The 25,390-nt window shown below is 38.5% G+C and overlaps 1 protein-coding gene across 1 annotated transcript in view; it reads right to left on the reverse strand.

Moving 5' to 3' along the window:
* The window catches only part of LOC133579537 (xenotropic and polytropic retrovirus receptor 1 homolog), a 72,364-nt gene that overhangs the window by 40,249 nt on the left and 6,725 nt on the right, over positions 1–25,390 (reverse strand). The window contains exons 2-9 of the mRNA XM_061934031.1: positions 21,209–21,260; positions 14,917–15,018; positions 14,579–14,802; positions 12,650–12,799; positions 11,691–11,774; positions 9,976–10,057; positions 7,549–7,638; positions 2,322–2,419 (exon numbers count right to left, since the gene is read on the reverse strand). Of these exons, the coding sequence (XP_061790015.1) occupies positions 2,322–2,419; positions 7,549–7,638; positions 9,976–10,057; positions 11,691–11,774; positions 12,650–12,799; positions 14,579–14,802; positions 14,917–15,018; positions 21,209–21,260 (882 nt within the window). The remainder of the gene's footprint in view (positions 1–2,321; positions 2,420–7,548; positions 7,639–9,975; positions 10,058–11,690; positions 11,775–12,649; positions 12,800–14,578; positions 14,803–14,916; positions 15,019–21,208; positions 21,261–25,390) is intronic.

Below are 25,390 nucleotides of genomic sequence, written 5' to 3' on the forward strand. Positions count from 1 at the left end.
ATTTTTTTCTGTCCCATTGTTGTAAGGGGGACTGTTGTTGATGATGCACACTGTGTGAAATGCGCTACGGTCTCTCTGCTCCTTTGTTGAGCTAACTGTGTTTGGAGGTCTCTAATATTGTCTTGTCCTTATTTTGAAATGATTGAGAGCTATGTTAAGAATGTGTGAAAGCTATTTTGGTAAGTTGGTAAAAGAAAATGCCATTATTCCCACCTTTTAGGACAACAGATAGTGAAACTGCTACTGCTGATGTGTTTGTCCATTGACTTAAACGTGCAGATCCCTAAAACTGGCATGACGGGGCAATCTTTATCAGAAAGACCATTAGAAGTCTCTTACATTACTATATCTAGTTAATATCAATGTTTTAGCTTCTTTTTTAATCATGCATTTTGCTTTTCTTTCTAATTATTATTATTTTTTTAATTTAATTTAATTTATACATTTGGCCAAGAAAAAAAAAGGAGTCGTCTGCTTGAAAAGGCCCACAGGCCACACTTTGGACACCCCTGCTTTTTATGTCTCTGTTCAGGATTGAGCAATGACATGACGTTAACTGCTAACAACTTAGCTTTTTAGCTTCCCATCGCGAGCAAAAATTGTCATTTTAATAGAGAATGAGCGTGTTTTGCAACTGAAAATAATTTATGTGTTACAACAGGAGGATTTTTTTGGGCGGTGGAGCGAAGCCAACCACTTTGGTACACTGCTCACACCAACCAATGCTCCTCATCCCACAAATGCATGTTCCTCAAAAATGGGTCATTATAAAAATGTGATAAAAGCTTTCAAAAAGGTTTTATTTGCAATATAGCACTGTTAAAACATGGAAATAATCTACTTAATGGAATTGTTGCATGTACCGTAATTTCCGGACTATAAGCCGCTACTTTTTTCCTACGCTTTCTTTCTTTCTTTCTTTTTTTTTTTTTTCTTTAGTTTATTTCGAACATGAACACACATCATAATACATCACACAATTTCATATCATTTCATTTTACGTCATGCCCGAAAAGTAGTAGGAAGAAGCAAAGCTTATTTAATCCTACCCCTTTCCCACTTCAAGCGTTTACAAATATATAGAATCATTTACTGACCTTTTTATATAATAAAATAACATCTATGAATTAGTATACAACAGTTTTGTAATATGTAATTAATTAATTAATTCAGTCATTATTAACATACTGGGATGAAGAATATCTTATTTTCAATAAGGTTGAAAGTATTTCTCATAATTCTTCTTTTTTGTACTCTGTAAGCACTATTATTTTGAACAACCTCTTAAACTGGATCATATCAGTACAATTTTTAACTTCTTTACTTAATCCATTCCATAATTTAATTCCACATACTGATATGCTAAAAGTTTTAAGTGTTGTACGTGCATATAAATGTTTTAAATTATTTTTTCCTCTAAGGTTATATTTCTCCTCTTTAGTTGAGAAGAATTGTTGTACATTCTTTGGTACCCGGTATGGCTAATTTATGGATTTTTCTTTGCTTAAAGGCTGTAATGAAAATAGTTTAAAAAAAAAACCACTGAAAAGGTGTCTTATTGTTTGTGCTATGGTGCCATCTTTAGGACGGGTTCGCTTAGGGTGCCCTTCTGTTTAGAGCTTCCAACTGGAAGTACAAGTGCCGTTCCGTCTTCTAATCGTCCATAGCGTTTCTACTCGTATGGATTCTTTTTTCATCACTCCACGCAACGTTTATAAGTTTTACAGTATAACTAATACAATTCAAACCTAAAACCGTCTCATGTGCGATGTCTGTAGGAGTGTTTTCATGCATATCTGTAAGTGCTATCGTAGTATTATTAAGCTAATGCCGTTAGCATTAGCTAATATGCTAACACGTTTAAGAGTATTTGCGTTAGTATTATTAATGGCGTTCTTTTTATATTGTTTCAGTTTCGTAAATTCACCAAAACGTCACCGTAGACTTATTAAGTTTATTTACAAAGTATGTAAATGAACATTTACAATTTTTTTCTGTGTAAATAACTCATTTCCCAACGTATATATCTGTGGCTTATAGTCCGTTGCGGCTAATATACGGAAAATAGTTTTTCCCTTTTCAAATTTAGTGGCTGCGGCTTATATACAGTACACCGGTGTGATCTATAGTTCAGAAAATATGGTACATGTTAATGTTATTCTCTAATATTCGTAAAAGTGTCCGTCCTCATATCTTGCACATTTACTTCATTTAATTCATGATTTCAGTGCAAACGTCACATTTACTGATTAGACTGTTCCGCATGTCCCTTCAACCCTAAGATTTCTTGGGACATTCTCTGTGTACATGTGTGTTCAAACCTCAAACAGATGTTGATGGGATAGGTTATTCCTGGGGTTGAGCTCAAATATAAGCACATGGTTGACTCCTGCTTGTCTCCATCCATAGGTGTTAATACCTACGACATATTTAAAAGAAAACAAGAAACATGTGAGAAGACTGGAAGACCGGGGTTCTCGACATTTAAAGGTTGAAAACTCTCATTGAAGGTCCTTACGAAACACATTTTCAATGTAATGCTTATGAATGATAGTTTGTTTTGCCTATGAAAACACAGAATATACACATAATACAAATTATCATACACACCCGCACATTGGTTACGGGGGTCTACCTTAGTACGGTATAGGATTGTACCTCATCAATCTCCAGCTGTAATATACACTTCTTACTGCTGATATCCGAACATGAGTAAGCTGTTTCTTAGTCGGTGTGGATGTGCGGTTTCGAAGAATCCATTTCTCCCAAACTATCTGCATGTCTCTCCTTTCTTTCTTTGAGTAGTACTTAATCAATACCCAGTTTTGCATCCTGCTCCAGGAACAGTGATGGGCGAGCTACTTGGAAAATGTAAGCAACACGTTACTCTCAATAAATGTAGCTAAGCTAGATGGGAAGATATCCCCAGAGAATTGTAGCAAGCTACACTACAAGCTACACGGCAAAAGTAGCTTGCTCCATCGAAGCTACATTTAACGGCATGTATATCTATGGACCCACATGTATAATATCAATGTTAATGTAACTGAGAGTGTATAAATTACTATTACCTGTATGTCATTTAGCTGGGAACACCCTACAACTACCTCTATGTGACCCCGCACCCCACTGTATGTATTTATATAGTTTGACTTTTCTTTGGCCCACCCCTATAATGTTAGTCATTTTCTCTACCTACATTAAAAAATCAGCATCTATCTATATCTTGACAAAAAAACAATGACTTAAGTGTTGTTTGGGAACAGTTGGTAATGGTTATGTGCAGTAAAACTTTTCATGAACTCACCTTAATGTGTGTTCCTAAATGTGTGATTTTGGTTTACACAGTAAACAACCAAAAATTAAGCTTTTGGACATTGCTTTCTCTAAACATATACAATTGTCTTGACATGCATTATTGTGGGTTTCCTGCATGTGGTCTTTATCACGAAAGGAAAAATCTAATATGCGGGAGAAAATTCCTTTGACATTTTTAAGTTGTGATGGTCAGCTTGAAGCGTCCCTCTGTCTCTGACTCCCTCATCGTCATGTGATATGAGTGCATGCCTGTTATGATTTTGCTTCCTGGTTTCGATGACCCTCCTTATCTTGCCTCTGATTGGCCAGTCTGCAATGTTTCGCCCTAACATTAGCCAATTGTGACACATCATACGAATACCAACATCATTGTTTTTCTCCGTATGTATGAATGTTCTCATTCTACCAGGTCGTCGTATTTTCGCCATAATTTTCATTGGCCTCGATTCGCAGTTAATTTTCTCTCTTTGTTGCTTGTAGCTTCGATGTAAGATACCTCGCTACATAGGTCTAAAAGTAGCTTAGCTACAGGAAAATCTACTTGTGAAAAAAGTAGCTAAGCTACCGCCAAGTTCTCTGAAATTTAGTTACGCTACATAGCTTAGCTATATGTAGCTTGCTACTGCCCATCACTGTCTAGGAATGTGTTGTCCTTGTTTCAGTAGCCAATGCCTCGCAACAGTGTCCTGTTTGCCAAAAACCTGACACAGACCTTGTTGACTCGACAAAGTAAACAATAATAAATGCAACAGTAATAATAAATGTAACACTTTTGTTTTTTCTCTTATCTTTAATGAACTGAACTCAAATATCTCAAACTGTTTCTTTGAACAGGAAAACAGCTATCCAATATTGTTGCCAAATCTGTCTAAATCTGTTAGTCACCACTTCTTCTTCAATAATGCTTCTCCCTCATAAGTGTGGCATATTATGCTGACTGGACAGCATGGAAGCGCATTACAACATGTGCACTTTTTTCACACAGCAACAATGTTGCAAGTGTGGAGGGACTGCAGGAATGTCCACCAGAGCTGTTGCCCGTTAATCAAATATTATTTACCCTACCATTAGTCGTCTTTCAAGGTGTTTCAGAGAATATTGCACAACTTTTGACTGGCCTCACAACCAGACACTAAGTCTAACTACACTAGCTGAGGACCTTCACGTCCAGCATCTTTACTTCCAAGATCTTCTGAGACCAGCCACCCGGACACCTGCTGCAATAATCAGTTTACATAACCAAATTTAGGCCAAAGATGTCAGGAGAAACCATATGAACTCCTCAAACATCTCAGAGCAGGATTGTTCCACTAATCAGCGTTCTTCTTCAGCACGAGTGTTTAAACCAAAGTCCCTGCAACTCATTAGTTCCTGTCGTTCTTCTTTCTAGTATCTTGTTATAGAAAGACACAAAAAATAAGAAATAAACAAGTTATCTCCGCATACTGTATTAGCAGCTGATATTTTGAAGACAAAGATTTGTAAACTGTGTTCAGCCAATTAGCGTTTGACGGCAAAGCCCGGCCCTCACGAGTTCCCCAGGATGTTTTGAAAGTCTCACCTTGTTGCTAAGAAGCAAATTAGTTCCTATGGAACTTAACTTTATTTACCCAGGTAGATTTGGGTGGAAACAAAGGGGTATTTCATTTACCAGGGTACATTGAAAAGTTACTGCAGTGCAAAAGGATAGGACACAAGCTGGACGTACGTAATACGGGCTAGCTGAAAAAATATTTCAGTCTAAAACACGTTCATACCTATCATTGTTTTCCATTTAAGTCATTTCACTTGATCAAGCATAGTGTAGCCACACTACAAAAAAATAAAAGTACGTATGATTAGTGCTGATATCATATCAGTTCAATATCAAAATCGGCCAGCTACAATATGGGCAATGTTGGCGTTAACACACTTTTTGTGTCCTTTTACGCATTGAAATCAGACAGGACGCGCATTCCCAGATGTCTGCGTGGATTTTTTTTTTATGTTACCGACCCTGCCTGCCGGGTCAAAACTCCAGTTTGCTTGTTTTTTTTAATTGATTATCGCTTTCCACCGGTGTTTTGTTTTGTTTATATTTGCCTGTGTTGTGCCAAAATGTGATTTCCTGCCAAAAATATATCTCCTTCGCGGGAGCGTACACCGCTCGCTAAACCTGCATTGCTTGGCTTCGTCTGTCCACAGCAGATTACTAGGTGTAAGACAAACACTTTATCTTCTTGGTTATTGTAACGCTACATGTTTGACATTATTTAAAACTTAATCGTGTCCGGAAAATGACAGTTTGCCTTTTCTGTGGTATTAATGAGATTTAAAGGACTGTTGTTAGTCCGATGTTGATGTGATAAAACCTCTTTCTTGTTTGGAAGATACATACAATTGTAACTGTTATTTTTTCGTGCACATAATAAATATTTATAAAGTGTTTGGATGTATTAATTTATGTAAAATTTTAATTAAATGTAATATTGCCTGACAAAAAGTGATTCAACGTAATATTTTGATATTGACACATCTCATATTTAGATACGCATATTTTACTAGAATACCCTTTTGAGCATTACATATATCAAAATCAAGTACCTACTGTACTTGTTGACATACCCTTTACAAAGCTAAAATCTATCCAAACGACCACTTTGCTGCTGCCAAAAATGGATTTCAAGTAATATTTTGATACTGACACATCTTATCCCTGCATATTTTACTAGAATACCCTTATGAGCATTACATATTACATATATCAAAATAAAGTACCCACTGTACTGTTTACTTGTTGAAATACCCTTCAAATCAATATTTGGCAGCAGCAAAGTGGTCATTTGGGTAGATATTTGCTCTAAAAAGGGTATTTCAACAAGTAAACAGTACAGTAGGTACTTGATTTTGATATATGTAATGCCCATAAGGGTATTCTAGTAAAATATGCAGAGATGAAATGTGTCAGTGGCCCTCATCAGCCAGAGAACTTTGCTTTTGGGGCGGCAGCAGTAAAGTTTAGATCCATGAAGGAAAGAAGAAAGTGAATGAATGTTTATAACTGAATAAACTTACATATGCATAAAAAATTGTTTTCTTTTATATTATTTTTTTAATGAATTAAGTAACGTTTATGACAACCTTTTTCCAAAACAATATAGACTGTGAGATATAACAGGATAATGCATACATTTATTTGTTTTCAAAACGGTTACAAAAAAGTGGAACCCCAAAAACTTACTATGGAACCCCATTTTTATGACTTGATGGGGTCCCTGGGACCCCATTTTGAAAATTGTATCGGAAGAGTAAAAAGTTGTATCGCTACACTGATGAACATTTCATATCATGCTTATCGTGATCAAAACCATCACAATTATCATTATTATTGTGGTATTGTTGAATGTGCTCTAAAAGTACTTATACACAAACTGAAATATTTTTACCTGAAATTTTTTCACCAAGTATTTTTTTTAAAGAGCTAAAATAATAGACACATTGTTAGAAGAGCCACTATTTTGCATGTTTGTGTTTCTTTCGCTTCACTGATAGTATTTTAGTCTTAGTATTTTATCTGTTTTAATGGCTTAACTTTTGTTGCTTTGGTTTGTATTGTATTGTAGCAATTTAAGATGTATTTAAATGAAAAGTGTGTAACGAATAAAGTATTTTATTATTTCTGACAGGCGTTGCGGCGTCCTACTCTGTTTGGCGGTCCTTGAACGCACCGTCAAATCACCTCTGTCTTGTACTCATCTGAGTATGGAGGGATCGTCTGTGCTAATAGAGCACAGCTTGTAGGTTCAATGTGCACAATTAAATTCTTAATTGCTCAGACAGTGACGTGTTTATAAACGTTTCGATTGGGGTAGGTTGTTTTTTAATGTATTTTTTCCCCCCATGTTAGCATTTAAGGTAGCAACCAGGCGCCAGTTAGTCTGTGAGTTTATCAAAGTGCAGTTATCAGTCACGGTTTTTCGATCATTTTAAATTAAAACGGTAAAACTATCTATCCATTTCTTACCGCTTCTAATTAAATAAAAAAAACAACTACAAATAATAACTGACTAACTACGTAACTAAAATAACTACCATTATTCAGTGGTAACTAAAAACAAAACTATGAATATGAACCTTGTGTAACACCACCCAGAAAATAGAAAGTTTCAAAAAAATCACTGAAGACCAAAAATGAATTATGTTGATTCATATGATGAGAGGACGACAGAGAGAGACAGAGAGAGTATTTACCTAAGAGGAAGAGGAATTCTATTAACAGGAAGCCACCTCTGTAGATCCTGACCATTGGCCAAAAGTCAGCAATTGGAAACTTGACAGCTCCTAAAAAACAAAAATTAATGAATGACTTGAAAGATGAAGAAACAAATACAAATGTTTTAACTAGTGGTGCAACAATACATGCTTCTGCATCAAACTGTTCGATAGTACAGTGGTCTCGGTTCGATACCGCTATAAATCAAAGAATCTGCAAGTTTATATTAACTTGATTAATTTTTTATTAAAAATCTGCACTTGACTACTACGTCTTTGGCTGCATTGCCAGGACAGTAAAAAGTAAAAACCTGTTTTTCATCACAGAAAAACAATAACAGTGTACAACAAGATGAAGATTGGCATTAAAATCATGTCATGGTACAAAAAATATTCACCAAAAATATTGTATGTTTTTCAATGTGTGTATTTGTATTTATTTGTTGCAAAAAAAATTGTTTCGGTGCCAACACAACTTTTTCTACAATGCTCTGGCTGTGTTTTGGCTCCATACAGGACCAGGAAGCTATCAATAAAGCTACACCTACTTGATGCTTCTCTCTTCAGTGGAAAAGTCCAACTCCTCTCAAGAAATTCCATCATTTCATCAAGTAAAGGGTAGCCCGACTACGTGTGAACCTCTCAACCTCTGCCTTCCCTACCAAAGAGGTTAACTTCGAAGGCACCTGCCCTGGACCGTCAACACACATTGCACCCATATGCTTGATTTATAATCATCATTGCTTCCAAACTGAACAGCTTCATGTATCGGAAATGAGTGATTTTGGTGTCCTTTGTGGATATTGGTCATTTATGTCATAACATACAATCTTGTCAATAGGTTCCAAGTGTGGTGCACTTTTCTTAATCTGGCGTCAGCATCTGTAAGACTCAAATACAATTTAAAAAAGGAATAAATACGAGTGGCCGAGTATTGTTTTTATATATGCAGGGTTTTTCCTGCGTTCAAAATTGCGTGGCGGCTGCCCCCAGCCAGAGCCATTGATATCGCTCAACACAACATAAAGCTACGGCTGTGTTGATTGAGCGATTGATGTCCCTCTGCAGCAGCTACGTATTTTAACTGCAGTTGCAGCGTTGCGCCACTATAGAAGCGCTATATCGACAGCCGCTACTTGCTGCATAACGTTGACCGCCGTAACAAGTAGATTTCTGCCATACGGAGCATAATACGGAGGGATCACTGGACTCCTACAGAACACTCCAGACTGTGCTGTGATCATTTTGTCTCTGGTAAGTGAACAAAGCTAGTAGTGTTAGCTTTGTTTCCAACCTTTTCTGATTAATTATAATAGATCAATTGATTGAAGAATTTATTACAAGTTTACATAGGATCAGGTAGAGTTTCATGACGGTACAGATTGACTGGTACAAAGTCAACTAAAAGGAGTTACCCCAAGAAAGCATTACAAGCATGTTGTGTTTATTTAAAAAAAGTTAAAAGTCAGAGTAACGTTTATGTTTTTTAGCATTGCAGATATGGCAGGCAAAATCAGCCACTACTTTAAAAAGCGATCTCGCGAGAAGCAAAGTCAAGAGTCCAGGTGAAACAGAGCAAATAAATTAACGCAACAGGCAGTTAAAATGTAATAATTCATGGTGGTGACAACATGTGGAAATGTTTGTCCACAGAGCACTTGAAGGCTGCTTCAGAATCATCGATGAGTGTCTCAAGCAAAAGTGGCCCCACCACACAAGCTATGAGCCCATCATTCTCTTATGCAAGTGCTTAGGCCACAGGTGTTAAACTCAAGGCCAGGGGGCCAGATCTGGCCCGCGACATAATTTTATCTGGCCCGCAAACAATAAATGTAATGGATTTTTTCAATTTTGAAATAAAAAATATATGTACTGCTTGAAATTGCATGCCTTTTCAAACTTTAATAGTACCGTATGCATCATTGCAACAAAGATTACAGTATATTATACTTTCCAAATATTTTTTGTCTAAATAAAAATAAATACTTAAATACCTGCTTGACTTAGGATTTTACAGCAAACCACCCATCAAATAAAAAAAAATGACAATACAATTTACGGTGTTCTTTACAGCATATTACTGCAAATTTAAAAAAATAATAATTCTGCCGCAAGGTCAGGATTGTACCACCTCTGCCTCAATTTAAGCCAGGAAAAACCCTGATGAGACAATCCTGATATTACATAACACATTATACTACAGGATATTTAAGTGTATTGATATGAACGTCTGTTTGTTTGTGTGAGGTAACAATAGTCCGAATCAGGGGTTTTTAAACTTTGTGAAGTCCGATGAAAATGAGAGGAAGAAGGCTGTAAGGATTCAAATAGTCATACCTTCTCCAGACACTAAAAAGACAACTACCCAGTAAGCCGTTCTGCAGTTTAAAAGTGTGTGTGTAATACCTGTAATGACAACAGTGACCATTAAGACGAGGTACACTCCACAGTAAAGTCCAACTCGAAAGGTGGTCCAAGCAGGAGCCGGCTGAAAGAAGAGAGAAATGCTTAAACAAACATTTTAATGTAGAAGTAGAGTGGAAAAACAAGTTGACTTTACGCGCTTAATTGTGTGTCTTTGTATCCATTTAACCATATCCAAATCGTATTTACAATCAAACACAGTTTAAATATCACAAAATGCCACAAATGCAGTCAGCCATTTTAAATATTCCGCTCTGAATACCTTATCCGTACTGGAAATACGCAAAAATTGGAAAGAGATGTGCTGTTTTTCATTCACAATCTTTATGTAAGACAAGAACACATATGTTTGGCTTTTTCCATGCATTCCAAGTCCTAAATAAATAAATACATAAAAAGTCTGCTAACAATGTAGTCAATGGGGGCTCTCTATTTTGCCCACAAAACCCTCTAATTAACCATCCAAAACCCGCCAACAATACTCTTTATACATGTCGTGACCTGAATATTAACTAAAAAACACTCATCTGGATAACAGGAGGATTTAGCCTTGAATCTAAAAGTTGTTCATCTGTGACATTCAATTCATACCCAGAGATGGAGACAAACACACACAACCAAAGAGTGTCTGCAGAGAGACGTTCCCTTGTTAACCCTTTGTGTGCATCATGATTAATTCTTCATATAAACAGGAAGATATTGACATCCTATCAGTTGTCATTACAGTGAGAGCAGACATTGTACAATAGGATATCGTTTTATTATGTTGTAGTTTGTATATCTTGTTTAGCACTTAGCAACACTGTTACATGATGCTTAGTGTTTCACTAAAACTGGATTTGTTTAGCACAGCTTCTAAAACTTGGAGATCATCCTCCCTTTATTCAGGTTCAAAAATATATGTTTTTTGATCATCATTTTTCCCAAAGTAATCGTTGTTGGCTCTCACAAAGTCTACACGATTAGAATTTTCATTGATGGGTAAGGGATATGTGGTTACTCCTCTATGTCATTATCTCTCAAAAAGGCTCAGGAATCTCTGAGAGATTGACACTATTTTGATCATATCTATTTACTCGCAAACTTTGGAAGTCTTTAGGTGTCATAATCCGATATATATTATACAATATAGAGGCAACTTGTTTTTCCACTCTACCGGTCTTTTAAATCGTAAGTGTCCACAGGGAGTCCACAAAGTAATCACAGCGCTTCACTTCTTCCACATTTTGTTATGTTACAGCCTAATTCCAAAATGGAATACATTCCTTTTTGTTCTCAAAATTCTACATACAATACCCCATAATGACAATGTGAAAAAGTTATCTTTAAAGCTTTTTGCAAATGAATCAAAAATAAAGAACGAGGAAGTAAGTATTCACAGCGTTTGCTGTGAAGCTGCAAAGGGAGATCAGATGCATCCTGTTTCAACTGATCATCCCTGGGATGTCCAGCTAAGGTGAATTCAGTTGATTGGACATTTTGGTAAGCCTTGTTATTGACATTCCTGCTGTTGTGTGTGATTCCTGTACATGCCTCCATGTTGTCAGTGAATAAACATTGTTGCAAAACATTCCCTCATATGTTCGGCTGTGTTCAACCTGACAATGTATAGATACACTTTTTTATCTGAAAGCCTGGCATTTTACCAAGGCTGTGCACAGGAGTAACCGCAACATGCGTCTCTGTGAGGGACTGACCTGTGCAGCTCCTAAAGGAGGTACCCTCAGCCTCTTCATGGCTTTCTGCCTGTCACCTCCTTCTAACTCTGTTGTGACCAACGCCTAAAGGGGAGCAAAAATGGTTACATGCAGGTGACAACCACAACAAAAATGTAGCCGAGTTTAAAATATTTACTCTCATATTGAAGATTGTTAACTCTATTGAGCAATACAACTATAATCTGTTGTGGTATTGCTGACATTCTTTATTTTCAGTTCAGTGTTATTTATACTGCTGAGTTGCATGCAATAAATGGCAATTATTCAACATGGCTACTGTTTATCTACCTGTTGCAATCCAAATGTTTTGCTGATCTACAATTCATTTTGTCTCAATGGTAGGAGATTTAGCCTTTTTCCTGCTGTCCAGCAATGTTTTCACCATCAATTCCGAACTATGAATGTTTTTTGGGACCAACAAGTATGTGCTCCAATCACTCTATCACAAAAAAATGAGAGTTGTAGAAATTATTGGAAACTCAAGACAGCCATGACATTATGTCCTTCACAACTGTATGTAAACTTTTGACCACGACTGTATATGTATTTTTTTTAAATTATCCATCCATCCATTTTCTACCGCTTGTCCCTTTTTTGGGGGGTTGCGGGGGGTGCTGGAGCCTATCTCAGCTGCATTCGGGCGGAAGGCGGGGTACACCCTGGACAAGTCGCCACCTTATCGCAGGGCCAACACAGATAGACAGACAACATTCGCACTCACATTCACACACTAGGGACAATTTAGGGTTGCCAATCAACCTATCCCCAGGTGCATGTTTTTGGAGGTGGGAGGAAGCCGGAGCACTCGGAGGGAACCCACGCAGTTAATTAGTTTTTGAAAATTATGAATCGATTTAGAATCGGGGTGAAAAATAATTGTGATTTGGACGTGAACCGATTTTTTGCGCACACTTAATGATAACTTGTAATAGGTTTACCTCAGTCTCAGAAATAAGCTGTGTGATTTTCTTGCAGGTGTAGAATGGCGCCACTTCCACATGGGCAACTCTCCAGTGGGCTCCCCGAGATGTGTCCAAAATCTTATCATGCTTTTTCAAGATCTTTCTGAACCCTGTGAAATTTAGGTTCTACAAAAAAAACAAGCACCGTAAGACAAAGTGATTTATGCATATTACAAGCAAGCAGAAAAACATTTAAGTGCAACTTCAGTATATCTGACTGTGCGTGATCTTGAACATAAAATAAACAGAAATACGGTATTTTGTGATTGGAAAATACAGAGGGGAAAATAATGATTTCATCTTCTGCTGATTTTTTGTTTAACCTCTTTTGAAGATATAAGGAGTACATGATTTTATAGGAGGTTTACTTCAACAGTGTAAAACCAAAAAAAATAATTAAGGATATTTGTATTTGCACACGTTTGAGGACCACAGGAAGGAACAAAGAGCTGTCAAAAAACTGCAGGCTGAAGTAGGAACCAACCCACTTCATTTTGACAGCATTTTTTAATTTCCTTTCAGGGTCATAAGTCATTTAACTACGTGGGTGACGATACACTTAACTCAACTCAACGAGACGACACACAATATTTGTTTTTTCTCCAAACAAGAAATATCCTGTTTAAATATCGCAAGATTTTGTGAATATATAGTAGTAGTAGTAGTAGTAGTAGTAGTAGTAGCAGTACCCAAAACAAAAGTCAAGTAGAAGGATAAGTGATAATTATATTATATATATATATATATATATATATATATATATATATATATATATATATATATATATATACACACACATATACATATACATATACATACACATATATACACATTAATATAAATATATACATACATATATAGTAGAGATGTCCGATAATATCGGACTGCCGATATTATCGGCCGATAAATGCTTTAAAATGAAATATCGGAAATTATCGGTATCGGTTTCAAAAAGTAAAATTTATGACTTTTTAAAACGCCGCTGTACGGAGTGGTACACGGACGTAGGGAGAAGTACAGAGCGGCAATAAACCTTAAAGGCGCTGCCTTTGCGTGCCGGCCCAATCACATTATATCTACGGCTTTTCACACAGACACAAGTGAATGCAAGGCATACTTGGTCAACAGCCATACAGGTCACACTGAGGTTGGCCGTATAAACAACTTTAACACTTACAAATATGTGCCACACTGTGAACCCACACCAAACAAGAATGACAAACACATTTCAGGAGAACATCCACACCGTAACACAACATAAACACAACAGAACAAATACCCAGAAGCCCTTGCAGCACTAACTCTTCCGGGAAGCTACAATATACACCCCCCGCTACCCCATACCCCCCACCTCAACCCCGCCCCCCCCTAACCCCGCCCACCTCAACCTTCTCATGCTCTCTTAGGGAGAGCATGTCCCAAATTCCAAGCTGCTGTTTTGAGGCATGTTAAAAAAAAAAAATGCACTTTGTGACTTCAATGATAAATATGGCAGTGCCATGTTGGCATTTTTTTCCATAACTTGAGTTGATTTATTTTGGAAAACCTTGTTTCATTGTTTAATGCATCCAGCGGGGCATCACAACAAAATTAGGCATAATAATGTGGTAATTCCACGACTGTATGTATCGGTATCGGTTGATATCGGAATCGGTAATTAAGAGTTGGACAATATCGGAATATCGGATATCGGCAAAAAAGCCATTATCGGACATCTCTATTATATAGACATATATACACATATATATACATACATAAATATATATATATATATATATATATATATATATATATATATATATATATATATATATATATATATTACTCCATATATATTTATGGTATGTATACATATACAGTACATAATATACATATATACACATATATACAGAGTGGGTTTTGCACCTGGTAGTTCTGCAACAAGATCAGACTGAGGTAGAACTCAGAGAAGGCCAGTTGAAGGTCCTTAATGTTTCTGTGTTTGCATCGTTCTTGCTGTGATAGGGTAAACACCGTTTTCCTCCTCCGCAGGCCATTCCCATTTGTTGCAATCTCTCTCTGAGCATCCAGTGATGACTGCAATTCATTCTGCAGAGTGGCAAACCGCCGCTGAGCCTCGGCCAGCTTTTCTGCAAGACACATGAGAACAAGCAGGAAGCATATTTTTAGTTAATAACATCTTCTCTGGAACAGTTAGCGTGCTAATCTGACTATGAGGTTGAGCTAACAGGAGATGGTATTACCTGAGTAAAATGTGTTAATCTTGGCCAGTTCTTTTTCACACGTCTGGAAGAACTTCTCCTCAAACTTTGCATAGTACCTTTTAACGGTGTCCTCGTCTGTGACTACACAAAAAACATTCCAAATTAGCCAGCAATTACAACTAGCAAAATAATAATACAACAATGCCTCGAAAATAACAGTTTTGTATTTTACAGCATAGGGTTGGGCGATATGGCTGAAAACTGTATCACGATGTAAGTGTTTGATATCGGTAGATAAACATTTTTGTTTCAAATGTAACTTCCTCTGATTATAATAGCCATTGAGGCAGAGAGGAAATGTCAACACAAGCATGAAAAACACTCAAACAATGTAAACAAAATTGTAAAATCACATTGAACACTTAACAATTAGCTCTTAAAATTAAGGTGCGAAAATAAGGAATATACAAGAAATGCTTCATAAAGTGTAAGAACATATTTGTTGTTATTCCAGACTATAAGCCGCTACAACAGTGCGGCTAAATTATTGATTTTTCTTTGCTGACTGCCATAATGCAAATAGTTTTCAATTAACACAAGCAATGACACTGAAATGGTGTTGTGATTAGTGCTATGGCGCCATCTTTTGGACGAGTTCACTCACTGCTGTTGGGTGAATGTGAATTACTGCTGTTTAAAGCTTTGAACCGGAAGTAAAAGTGCTGTTCCGTCTTTTAATCGTCTTCTACTCGTATAGATTCTTCATACATCACTCCAAGCGACGTTTGTAAGTTTTACAATATAACTAAAACAATCTATACTTACTAAACCGCCCCATGTGTGATGTCTGTAGGAGTGTTTTCATGCATATTTGTACGTGCTATCGTAATGTAATGAAGCTAGCGTCATTAGCATTAGCTAATATGCTACAGTATTATTAACTTACAATGGCATTCTTTTTGTATTGTTTCAGTTTCACAAATTCCTCAGTAAATTCCCCAAAACGTCACAGTGGCGTTATTGAGTCTGTTAAGCTGATTGGAGAGCGAGCTTGCGCAGCTAGTGGGTCCATGACGATGACTTCTGTTTTGTTTGATCAGCCGTTTTACAGACACCGTTTGGAAACAATTAAGGTATGTAAATAAACATTTCCAGAATATTTCTGTGTATATAACTAATTTCACAACATCAGGGCTCAAATTTTAGCCGCGATGGCCCTTATGATTTGCAGTAATGCCCTAAAAATTTACCAACATTTACGGCAACAACATGACTTTTTACTTCTTAATTGAGTAGGGATGTAACGATAAACGGTATAATGATAGACAACGGTAAAATTCGAGACGGTTAGTAACACCGTTAAAATTTTTATTTACCGAAAAGCCTTAAGTGCCAAAGAGTCTGCGCATACGCACTTGAGCCGTTCGGCTCAGGAAACATGGCGGCCACTCCTGGACTTTGTTTTGAAAATGTTCCCTCCGAGCTAACGGAGCCGATCTCTTCGTTTCAATCGCTTCTACTTCTGTGAAGTCTCGGTGTGCGATTAAGAGCAAGGAAGAAAACAATATTTGATGTTGCAGTTTAATTTTGAACGTGCAGCTGACATCCTTCCGTCAGCTGCTGGGACTGAGAGTTACCATACAGCAGGCGATGTGTCGGGAACATTGTCACGACTTGTTTATAAAGTTCGTTGACTGGGATGTTTACTCGTCCTTTATTTAACTGCAACATTGTTAGTGTTCCAATAACATCAATACTAGCTAAAATGTTTTGTCATTTCATCGAATTGAACGCTGGTTGAGTTGTCGGTGAGGCACAAAGATTGTGCGTTAGATATAAGGTATCACTCCTTTTTATTTTTGTTGGCCAAACTGTTGGTTGTTGTTGAAGAACAAAGCCTTTTTATTTGACTTTATCTTCATTAGCCAAACTGCTTTGTCTTTTATATTGATATCAAAAAGTAAACACCATATTTTTCTTACATTTCTTGTTTTTTTTTCATTCCATCCATCCATCTTCTTCCGCTTATCCGAGGTCGGGTGGCGGGGGCAGCAGCCTAAGCAGGGAAGCCCAGACTTTCCTCTCCCCAGCCACTTCGTCCAGCTCTTCCCGGGGGATCCTGAGGCGTTCCCAGGCCAGCTGGGAGACATAGTCTTCCCAACGTGTCCTGGGTCTTCCCCGTGGCCTCCTACCGGTCGGACATGCTCTAAACACCTCTTTAGGGAGGCGTTCGGGTGGCATCCTGACCAGATGCCCGAACCACCTCATCTGGCTCCTCTCGATGTGGAGGAGCAGCGGCTTTACTTTGAGCTCCCCCCAGATGGCAGAGCTTCTCACCCTATCTCTAAGGGAGAGCCCCGCCACCCGGCGGAGGAAACTCATTTCGGCTGCTTGTACCCGTGATCTAGTCCTTTCGGTCATAACCCAAAGCTCATGACAATAGGTGAGGATGGGAACGTAGATCGAACGGTAAATTGAGAGCTTTTGCCTTCCGGCTCAGCTCCTTCTTCACCACAACGGATCGATAAGAGCGTCCGCATTACTGAAGACGCCGCACCGATCCGCCTGTCGATCTCACGATCCACTCTTCCCTCACTCGTGAACAAGACTCCGAGGTACTTGAACTCCTCCACTTGGGGCAAGATCTCCTTCCTCCCCAACCCGGAGATGGCACTCCACCCTTTTCCGGGTGAGAACCATGGACTCGGACTTGGAGGTGCTGATTCCCATCCCAGTCGTTTCACACTCGGACGCGAACCGATCCAGTGAGAGCTGAAGATCTTGGCCAGATTAAGCCACATCATCTGCAAAAAGCGGAGACCTAATCCTGCAGCCACCAAACCAGATACCCTCAACGCCCTGACTGCGCCTAGAAATTCTGTCCATAAAAGTTATGAACAGAATCGGTGACAAAGGGCAGCCTTGGCGGAGTCCAACCCTCACTGGAAACGGGTCCGACTTACTGCCGGCAATGCGGACCAAGCTCTGACACTGATCATACAGGGAGCGGACCGCCACAATCAGACAGTCCGTTACCCCATACTCTCTGAGCACTCCCCACAGGAGTACACGGTCGAATGCCTTCTCCAAGTCCACAAAGCACATGTAGACTGGTTGGGCAAACTCCCATGCACCCTCAAGGACCCTGCCGAGAGTATAGAGCTGGTCCACAGTTCCACGACCAGGATGAAAACCACACTGTTCTTCCTGAATCCGAGGTTCGACTATCCGGCGTAGCCTCCTCTCCAGTACACCTGAATAGATCTTACCGACATACATACATACATACATACATATACATATATATATATATATATATACATATATATATATATATATATATATATATATACACACATATATATATATACACACATATATATATGTATATACACACACACACACATATATATACTGTATATATATATATATATATATATATATATAAGGGCTTCACGGTGGCAGAGGGGTTAGTGCATCTGCCTCACAATACGAAGGTCCTGAGTAGTCTTGGGTTCAATCCCGGGCTCGGGATCTTTCTGTGTGGAGTTTGCATGTTCTCCCCGTGACTGCGTGGGTTCCCTCCGGGTACTCCGGCTTCCTCCCACCTCCAAAGACATGCACCTGGGGATAGGTTGATTGGCAACACTAAATTGGCCCTAGTGTGTGGATGTGAGTGTGAATGTTGTCTGTCTATCTGTGTTGGCCCTGCGATGAGGTGGCGACTTGTCCAGGGTGTACACCGCCTTCCGCCCGATTGTAGCTGAGATAGGCTCCAGCGCCCCCCGCGACCCCAAAAGGGAATAAGCGGTAGAAAATGGATGGATATATATATATATATATATATATATATATATATATATATATATATATATATATATACATACATATATATGCATTGGAGCCCCTGCCTCGAAAGAAAATAATGTTTGCCTTGGTGCCCTAAAATATGAGCCCTCCTAAGGCAACGCTTGCCTTGACCTTAAAAAGTTAAAATTCGAGGCCTGCAATATCTATCTGCGACTTATAGTCCAGTAAAAAAAATCTAAAATTTAGTGGGTGTTGCTACTTATATACTGGTGCGCTGTATAGTCTGGAAAATACGGTACGTGTCTATCGCGATTGGTATCATTTTATCGCCCAGCATCCCTTTGAGTGTACGTGACATTTGCAACGCAAAGAAAGACCAAGATGCGAGACAAGACCTCAGCCTACCACACAAAAGCAAACATTGCAAAACTTTGTACAATGTTATCATTTAAAAATGCATGGATCAGAGGTCCTAATCCATGCTTTCATCACATCCCGCATTGATTATTGGAATGTTCTCTTATCAGGTCAGGTTGGGTCAGCCTAAAAAAGTAAAAATTCTGCTGCCTGCATTTTGACTGTAGCTGAGAAATATGGTATTATTATATAATTATAGCATTATAAATAGTAATATAGTATTACTCCTGCTGGCTTCTCTTCATTGGCTACATGTTAGCATCAAGGCTAGATTCCAAAGGATAAAGAAGTGAACTGAGCTCATGAAGGAATAAGACTTTGAGTGACTTTGACGGAAGAAAGCGGAAAGTATGGAAGCAAGGTTGGTTGCATTAACAAAGACACTCGCTCTCTGGTAACCGAGCAATGCAGGAAGTGATCACTTATCAGTGGGTTTACCCTTAATGTAATTGAATGTGGCGCGCCACCACAGCATTTTTATTACCGCCACACCTTAAAGATAAGGTTGTTGTTTTTTTTACTTGAAAACAAATTAAAGTAATATAATATAATGTAGCCCCCAGAAGAAATCACACAAAGGCTGACGCTATTTTTAACTTGTATTACCAATCTTATGACAATAAACTGCACAATTCCAACAGGTTTTACCTGTGCAAACACTTTCGTCTCGTGAGTCGGCACTTCCCCGAACACACAATAACACTTCATCATTCTCCGCCAATCACCTTTCAGGCACGGACAGTGTGTTAGCGACCATGGAAAAAACTGACATCAAATCCAAACCACACATAGAATATTAACATTAGCTGGTTGTTACAGTATGAATTGATTCATATAGTCTATTATTTGAGCACTATTGACAAGTGATGTACCAAAAACTTGACCACCGAAAAAAGACTTTGATCACCGAAAACCGTGGCGCCGAAACCGGAAGTAAACAAAACGCACGCCATTGTCTGGAGCGTTGTCAGCATGTCTGTGATGTGGACGTGATTTTTATATATATATTGCAGATATACCCGCGGACAGCCATCTACAGAATGTGCAAATATTAAGAGAATAGTGGCGGCTTTTAAGGAGAAAAGTCCAACTGGAGCAGCGCCAAGCAAGTGTGACGTCATGCTAGCCTCTTTCGTCGAGGGACAGAAGTAGAGTCTCTAAACACGACTACATTCTACAATAACACCAGAAGATGCAAGATTTGTTGCTAGTTGTTTTTAAAACAAAAAAAACAGATTAAAAGTCTCTAGACTTGTTTACATTGTTTGGGTGTTTTCCATGCTTGTGTTGACATTTCATTTTCTTTCTACATTGATAGCTGAGGGTATTTTAATCAGAGGAAGTTACATTTGAAATATATATATATATATATATATATATATTTTTTTTTTTAATTATTAAAAAATTATAAAAATGTTATTTAATATATTTTTCTCCTGAATAATTTGATCACTATGTGGAATTGAATTATGGAATGGATTAAGCAAATAAATCAAACAATGTACTAATATGGTCCAATTTAAGAAACTCTTCAAACTTAAAGTGTTTACAAAGTACAAAGAAGAAAAAACATGATAAAAATTCTGAATTTATTTCATCCATCCATTCGTTTTCTAGATAATCTTATTATCTCACCATATTAAATATAAATTACTTCACTAATTATTATTTATTCATTTTTAATGTGATTACTTATGGAGTATACTGTGAATAAATTGAGAACAGGAAGTGAACAAACATGTTAACAACTGCTACGTAAAGGAAAAGGAGTAGGATTAAATAAGCTCTGCTTATTCCTACTCCTTTTTGAACATGTTGAATACAGAAACTGGAAATTGGGATGTATCGTGTTGTATGCATGCATGTTCGAATCAAACTCAAACTCCTAGTCCTTGTTTTCGATAGGTCATTAAAAAAATCAATAATGATCTATATCGTTTGATATAAAACACGTATATTGTGATACAGTGTTCAGTCGCATCGCCCAGCCGTATTTGGTATAGTTGTATTATTGTTCTGCCTCTGTGTGAGTCAAAATAACAAAAAAACAAACAAAACAAAAAGAGACAAAGACAGAAATGGGAGAATAGAGGAGAAATAATACCTTCTATTGATGGGGCCTGGTCCTGAGCAGCATATAGCATCTCTTTAAAAGCCTGACAAAACACAAAATAGGACAACATTCATGATCAATACAGTGTCTCAAAGCACAAATGTCCTTATTATTTTCTAAATAATGAACACTGTGGAACCTCCAAATGTAGTCTTGATGATGAGAAGAGTACAGTAGTATGGGATGGAAAACATAAGTAGAAGACAAGTAGCTAATAGGGTTGTACGGTATACCGGTACTAGTGTAGTATTGCGGTACTAATGAATCAAAACGGTACTATACTCTGTTTGAAAAGAACTGGTTCGCCATATTTTTATTTTTTTACAGGCATGACGGCGCGTCGTCGTCACGTCAGGACATTGCTGGTTTTACGATCAGAGGAGCATGTTCGGCAGCGCGCACACACGGGGTACTTACAAGCAAACAGTGTGTAGACAGAAAAGGGAGAACAGACGCATTTTGGCTGAAAAACTGACAATAATGGTGAAGTTATAACACTGAAACGCCTTCAGGAAGAGGTGCTTTAAAACATGGCTAGCTAGTTAGCGGCTGATGTCCAACCGCAATCGGCAGTGTTTTAGCTACTCCTAAATCACTAATCCTCGCCTCCATGGCGACAAATAAAGTAAGTTTCTTACAAGTATCATCCCTGCAGGACGAAGAATAGCTAGACATGCTTCACTACACACTGTAGGAGGATACAACAGCTCATCGGCGTCACAATGTAAACAAATGCCATAAGTGGATCTAAACCTGACATCTACAGTAATTATACCAAGTACAAGAGTGTATCTAGTCAATACTACTATGATTACATCAATATTTTTTAGCGTCACAAAATGTTTTTATTTATTTTTTTAAAATTCATATTATATTCATAAACACAGGAAATATGTGCAGCACGGTGGAAGAGGGGTTAGTGCGTCTGCCTCACAATACGAAGGTCCTGAGTCGTCGTGAGTTCAATCCCGGCCTCGGGATTTTTCTGTGTGGAGTTTGCATGTCCTCCCCGTGACTGCGTGGGTTCCCTCCGGGTACTCCAGCTTCCTCCCACCTCCAAAGACATGCACCTGGGGATAGGTTGATTGGCAACACTAAATTGGCCCTAGTGTGTGAATGTGAGTGTGAATGTTGTCTGTCGATCTGTGTTGGCCCTGCGATGAGGTGGCGACTTGTCCAGGGTGTACCCCGCCTTCCGCCCGATTGTAGCTGAGATAGGCTCCAGCGCCCCCCGCAACCCCGAAGGGAATAAGCGGTAGAAAATGGATGGATGGATATTATATTCATAAACACAGGAAATATGTCTCTGGACACATGAGAACTTAAATTATGACCAATGTATGATCCTGTAACTACTTAGTATCAGATCGATACCTAAATTTTAACCTAACTTTAACTTTAAATTTCTGGTATCATCCAAAACTAATGTAAAGTATCAAACAACAGAAGAATTAGTGATTATTACATTTTAACAGAAATGTAGATAGAACATGTTGAAGCGGAAAATAACCAGATATAAACAGTAAATGAACAAGTAGATTAATAATCAATTTTTACAGCTTGTCCTTTATATTTTGACAAAAAAAGAGAATGATGAATGACAATATGTCACTGCATACGTCAGCAGACTAATTAGGAGCCTTTTTTTGCTTACTTACTACTAAAAGACAAGTTGTCTAGTATGTTCACTATTTTATTTAAGGAAAAAATTGTTCTTTGATTGCAATAAGAAACACATGTTTAATGTACTGTAAGATTTTTTGTTGAATTAAAGCCAGTAATGCCATTTTTTGTTGTCCCCTTTATTTAGAAAAGTATCGACAAGTATCGAAATACATTTTGGTACCGGTACCAAAATATTGGTATCAGGACAACCCTAGTAGCTAATGATCAAAAGCGTAACAAAAGTTTTCAAGTAGAGTAGGGGTTGAGTGCTGGCACGGGGATGGGTAAGAAAAATATACATTTCATCGATTATGGATCAATATTTTTTAAATTGTGCAATTCTGATTCAACATATAATCCCCCCACCCCACCTCATGGGAGTCTAACACATGAAGAAGCATCAGCAGTAACACAATTGGCTAATATTAGCTTCCATCAACCAGCCGTCCAGGGCAAAACAAAAGAAACTGAGGCACTTAATAACATTACATCTTCACCAGATTCTCTACAAACCGTACTTTTACTAGTAACGAGTAATCTAATTAATTACTTTTACCTACTATACAACGTTTGATGACACGCTACAGCAGTTGTGGTTGTATGTCAACAAGGCAGGCGCAGTGGAAGAGTGGCCGTGCGCAACCCGAGGGTCCCTGGTTCAATCCCCACCTAGTACCAACCTCGTCATGTCCGTTGTGTCCTTGAGCAAGACACTTCACCCTTGCTTCTGATGGCTGCTGGTTAGCGCCTTGCATGGCAGCTCCCGCCATCAGTGTGTGAATGTGTGTGTGAATGGGTAAATGTGGAAGTAGTGTCAAAGCGCTTTGAGTACCTTGAAGGTAGAAAAGCGCTATACAAGTACAACCCATTTATCATTTATTTATAACTACGCTAAAATGACCTTGATATTAAAAAGGATGAGGCAACGTCACACAGCAAACAACGTGTAGGCCAAGTACACGAGTGGACAAGGAGACAAGACAGCCATGGAAACACATTCAATCTCTTTGTTAACTAGCGCCAACACAATCCAGTGAAAAGATTAAATAGAGCTGCCATAAATGCCCGCAAACTGCCATAGCTGAGCTACCAAACGCAGCTGAGCTAATGCTGCTCTGTCTGGACGCTGATGTCCCACGTCCCTTCGCAACAGGCACCGCTCTCATAAAACGCCTCTCAATTGCATATGCCAGATAATTAACGTTTTTTTTCCCAAGTAATTTATTAATTACTTTTCCTGATATATATTTATTCTGGAGAGTAATTCCGTTAATATTTTAATTACCTTTTTTTGTTAAGTAATGAGTAGCTAAAATTAATTACTATTTTAAAGTAATTTTCCTAACACTGCTTACAAACAATAACAAGTAGCACAAACAAATGGCGTTACTCTAGTTTTTGCTATACAAAGGAGCCAACTTCACTTAGGTCAATGAGTGAAAAGTCGGTGATGTCCATACTTGCCAACCTTGAGACCTCCGAATTTGGGAGATGGGGGGGCGGGGTTGAGGTGGGCGGGGTGGGGGGGTTTGGTGGTAGCGGGGGTGTATATTGTAGCCCGGAAGAGTTAGGGCTGCAAGGGATTCTGGGTATTTGTTCTGTTGTGTTTATGTTGTGTTACTGTGCAGATGTTCTCCCGAAATGTGTTTGTCATTCTTGTTTGGTGTGGGTTCACAGTGTGGCGCATATTTGTAACAGTGTTAAAGTTGTTTATACGGCCACCCTCGGTGTGACCTGTATGGCTGTTGATCAAGTATGTCTTGCAGTCACTTATGTGTGTCTGTAGAAGCCGCATACAACATGTGACTGGGCCGGCACGCTGTTTGTTTGGAGAAAAAGCGGACGCAACGACAGGTTGTAGAGGACGCTAAAGGCAGTGCCATCACGGCACGCCCTCAATATTGTTGTCTGGGTGAAAATCGGGAGAAATTCGGGAGAATGGTTTCCCCGGGAGATTTTCGGGAGGGGCACTGAAATTTGGGAGTCTCCCGGAAAAATCGGGAGGGTTGGCAAGTATGGTGATGTCACTTACAAAAAGCTATATAATAGGAGGAAAGAGGCCAAAACACGACTAGTAGACCAAGTTTCCAAACCAGATGGCGAGACAAGTGCAGAAAAAAGGACATTGGTTGAATCAAATAATGTAAAGTGAGTGTGAATGTTGTCTGTCTATCTGTGTTGGCCCTGCGATGAGGTGGCGACTTGTCCAGAGTGTACTCCGCCTTCCGCCCGAATGCAGCTGAGATAGGCTCCAGCACCCCCCGCGACCCCAAAAGGGACAAGCGGTAGAAAATGGATGGATGGGTGTGTAAATAAGACAAAGAAAATGGCAACACAGTTTGTTTCAGCTAAAATGATCTATAACTACCTGTTCTACAAGAAGGGTGAACGAAAATAATGTTCTGGTGTCGTTATACATACAATTAAATGAACGCAGGTGTGTACCATTGAGACGGATGTTGCATACTTTCTTGTAATACAAATTAGGACTGGGCGATATATCGATAT

Source organism: Nerophis lumbriciformis, linkage group LG03 (genome assembly GCF_033978685.3).
Source record: "Nerophis lumbriciformis linkage group LG03, RoL_Nlum_v2.1, whole genome shotgun sequence".
Classification (NCBI taxonomy): domain Eukaryota; kingdom Metazoa; phylum Chordata; class Actinopteri; order Syngnathiformes; family Syngnathidae; genus Nerophis; species Nerophis lumbriciformis.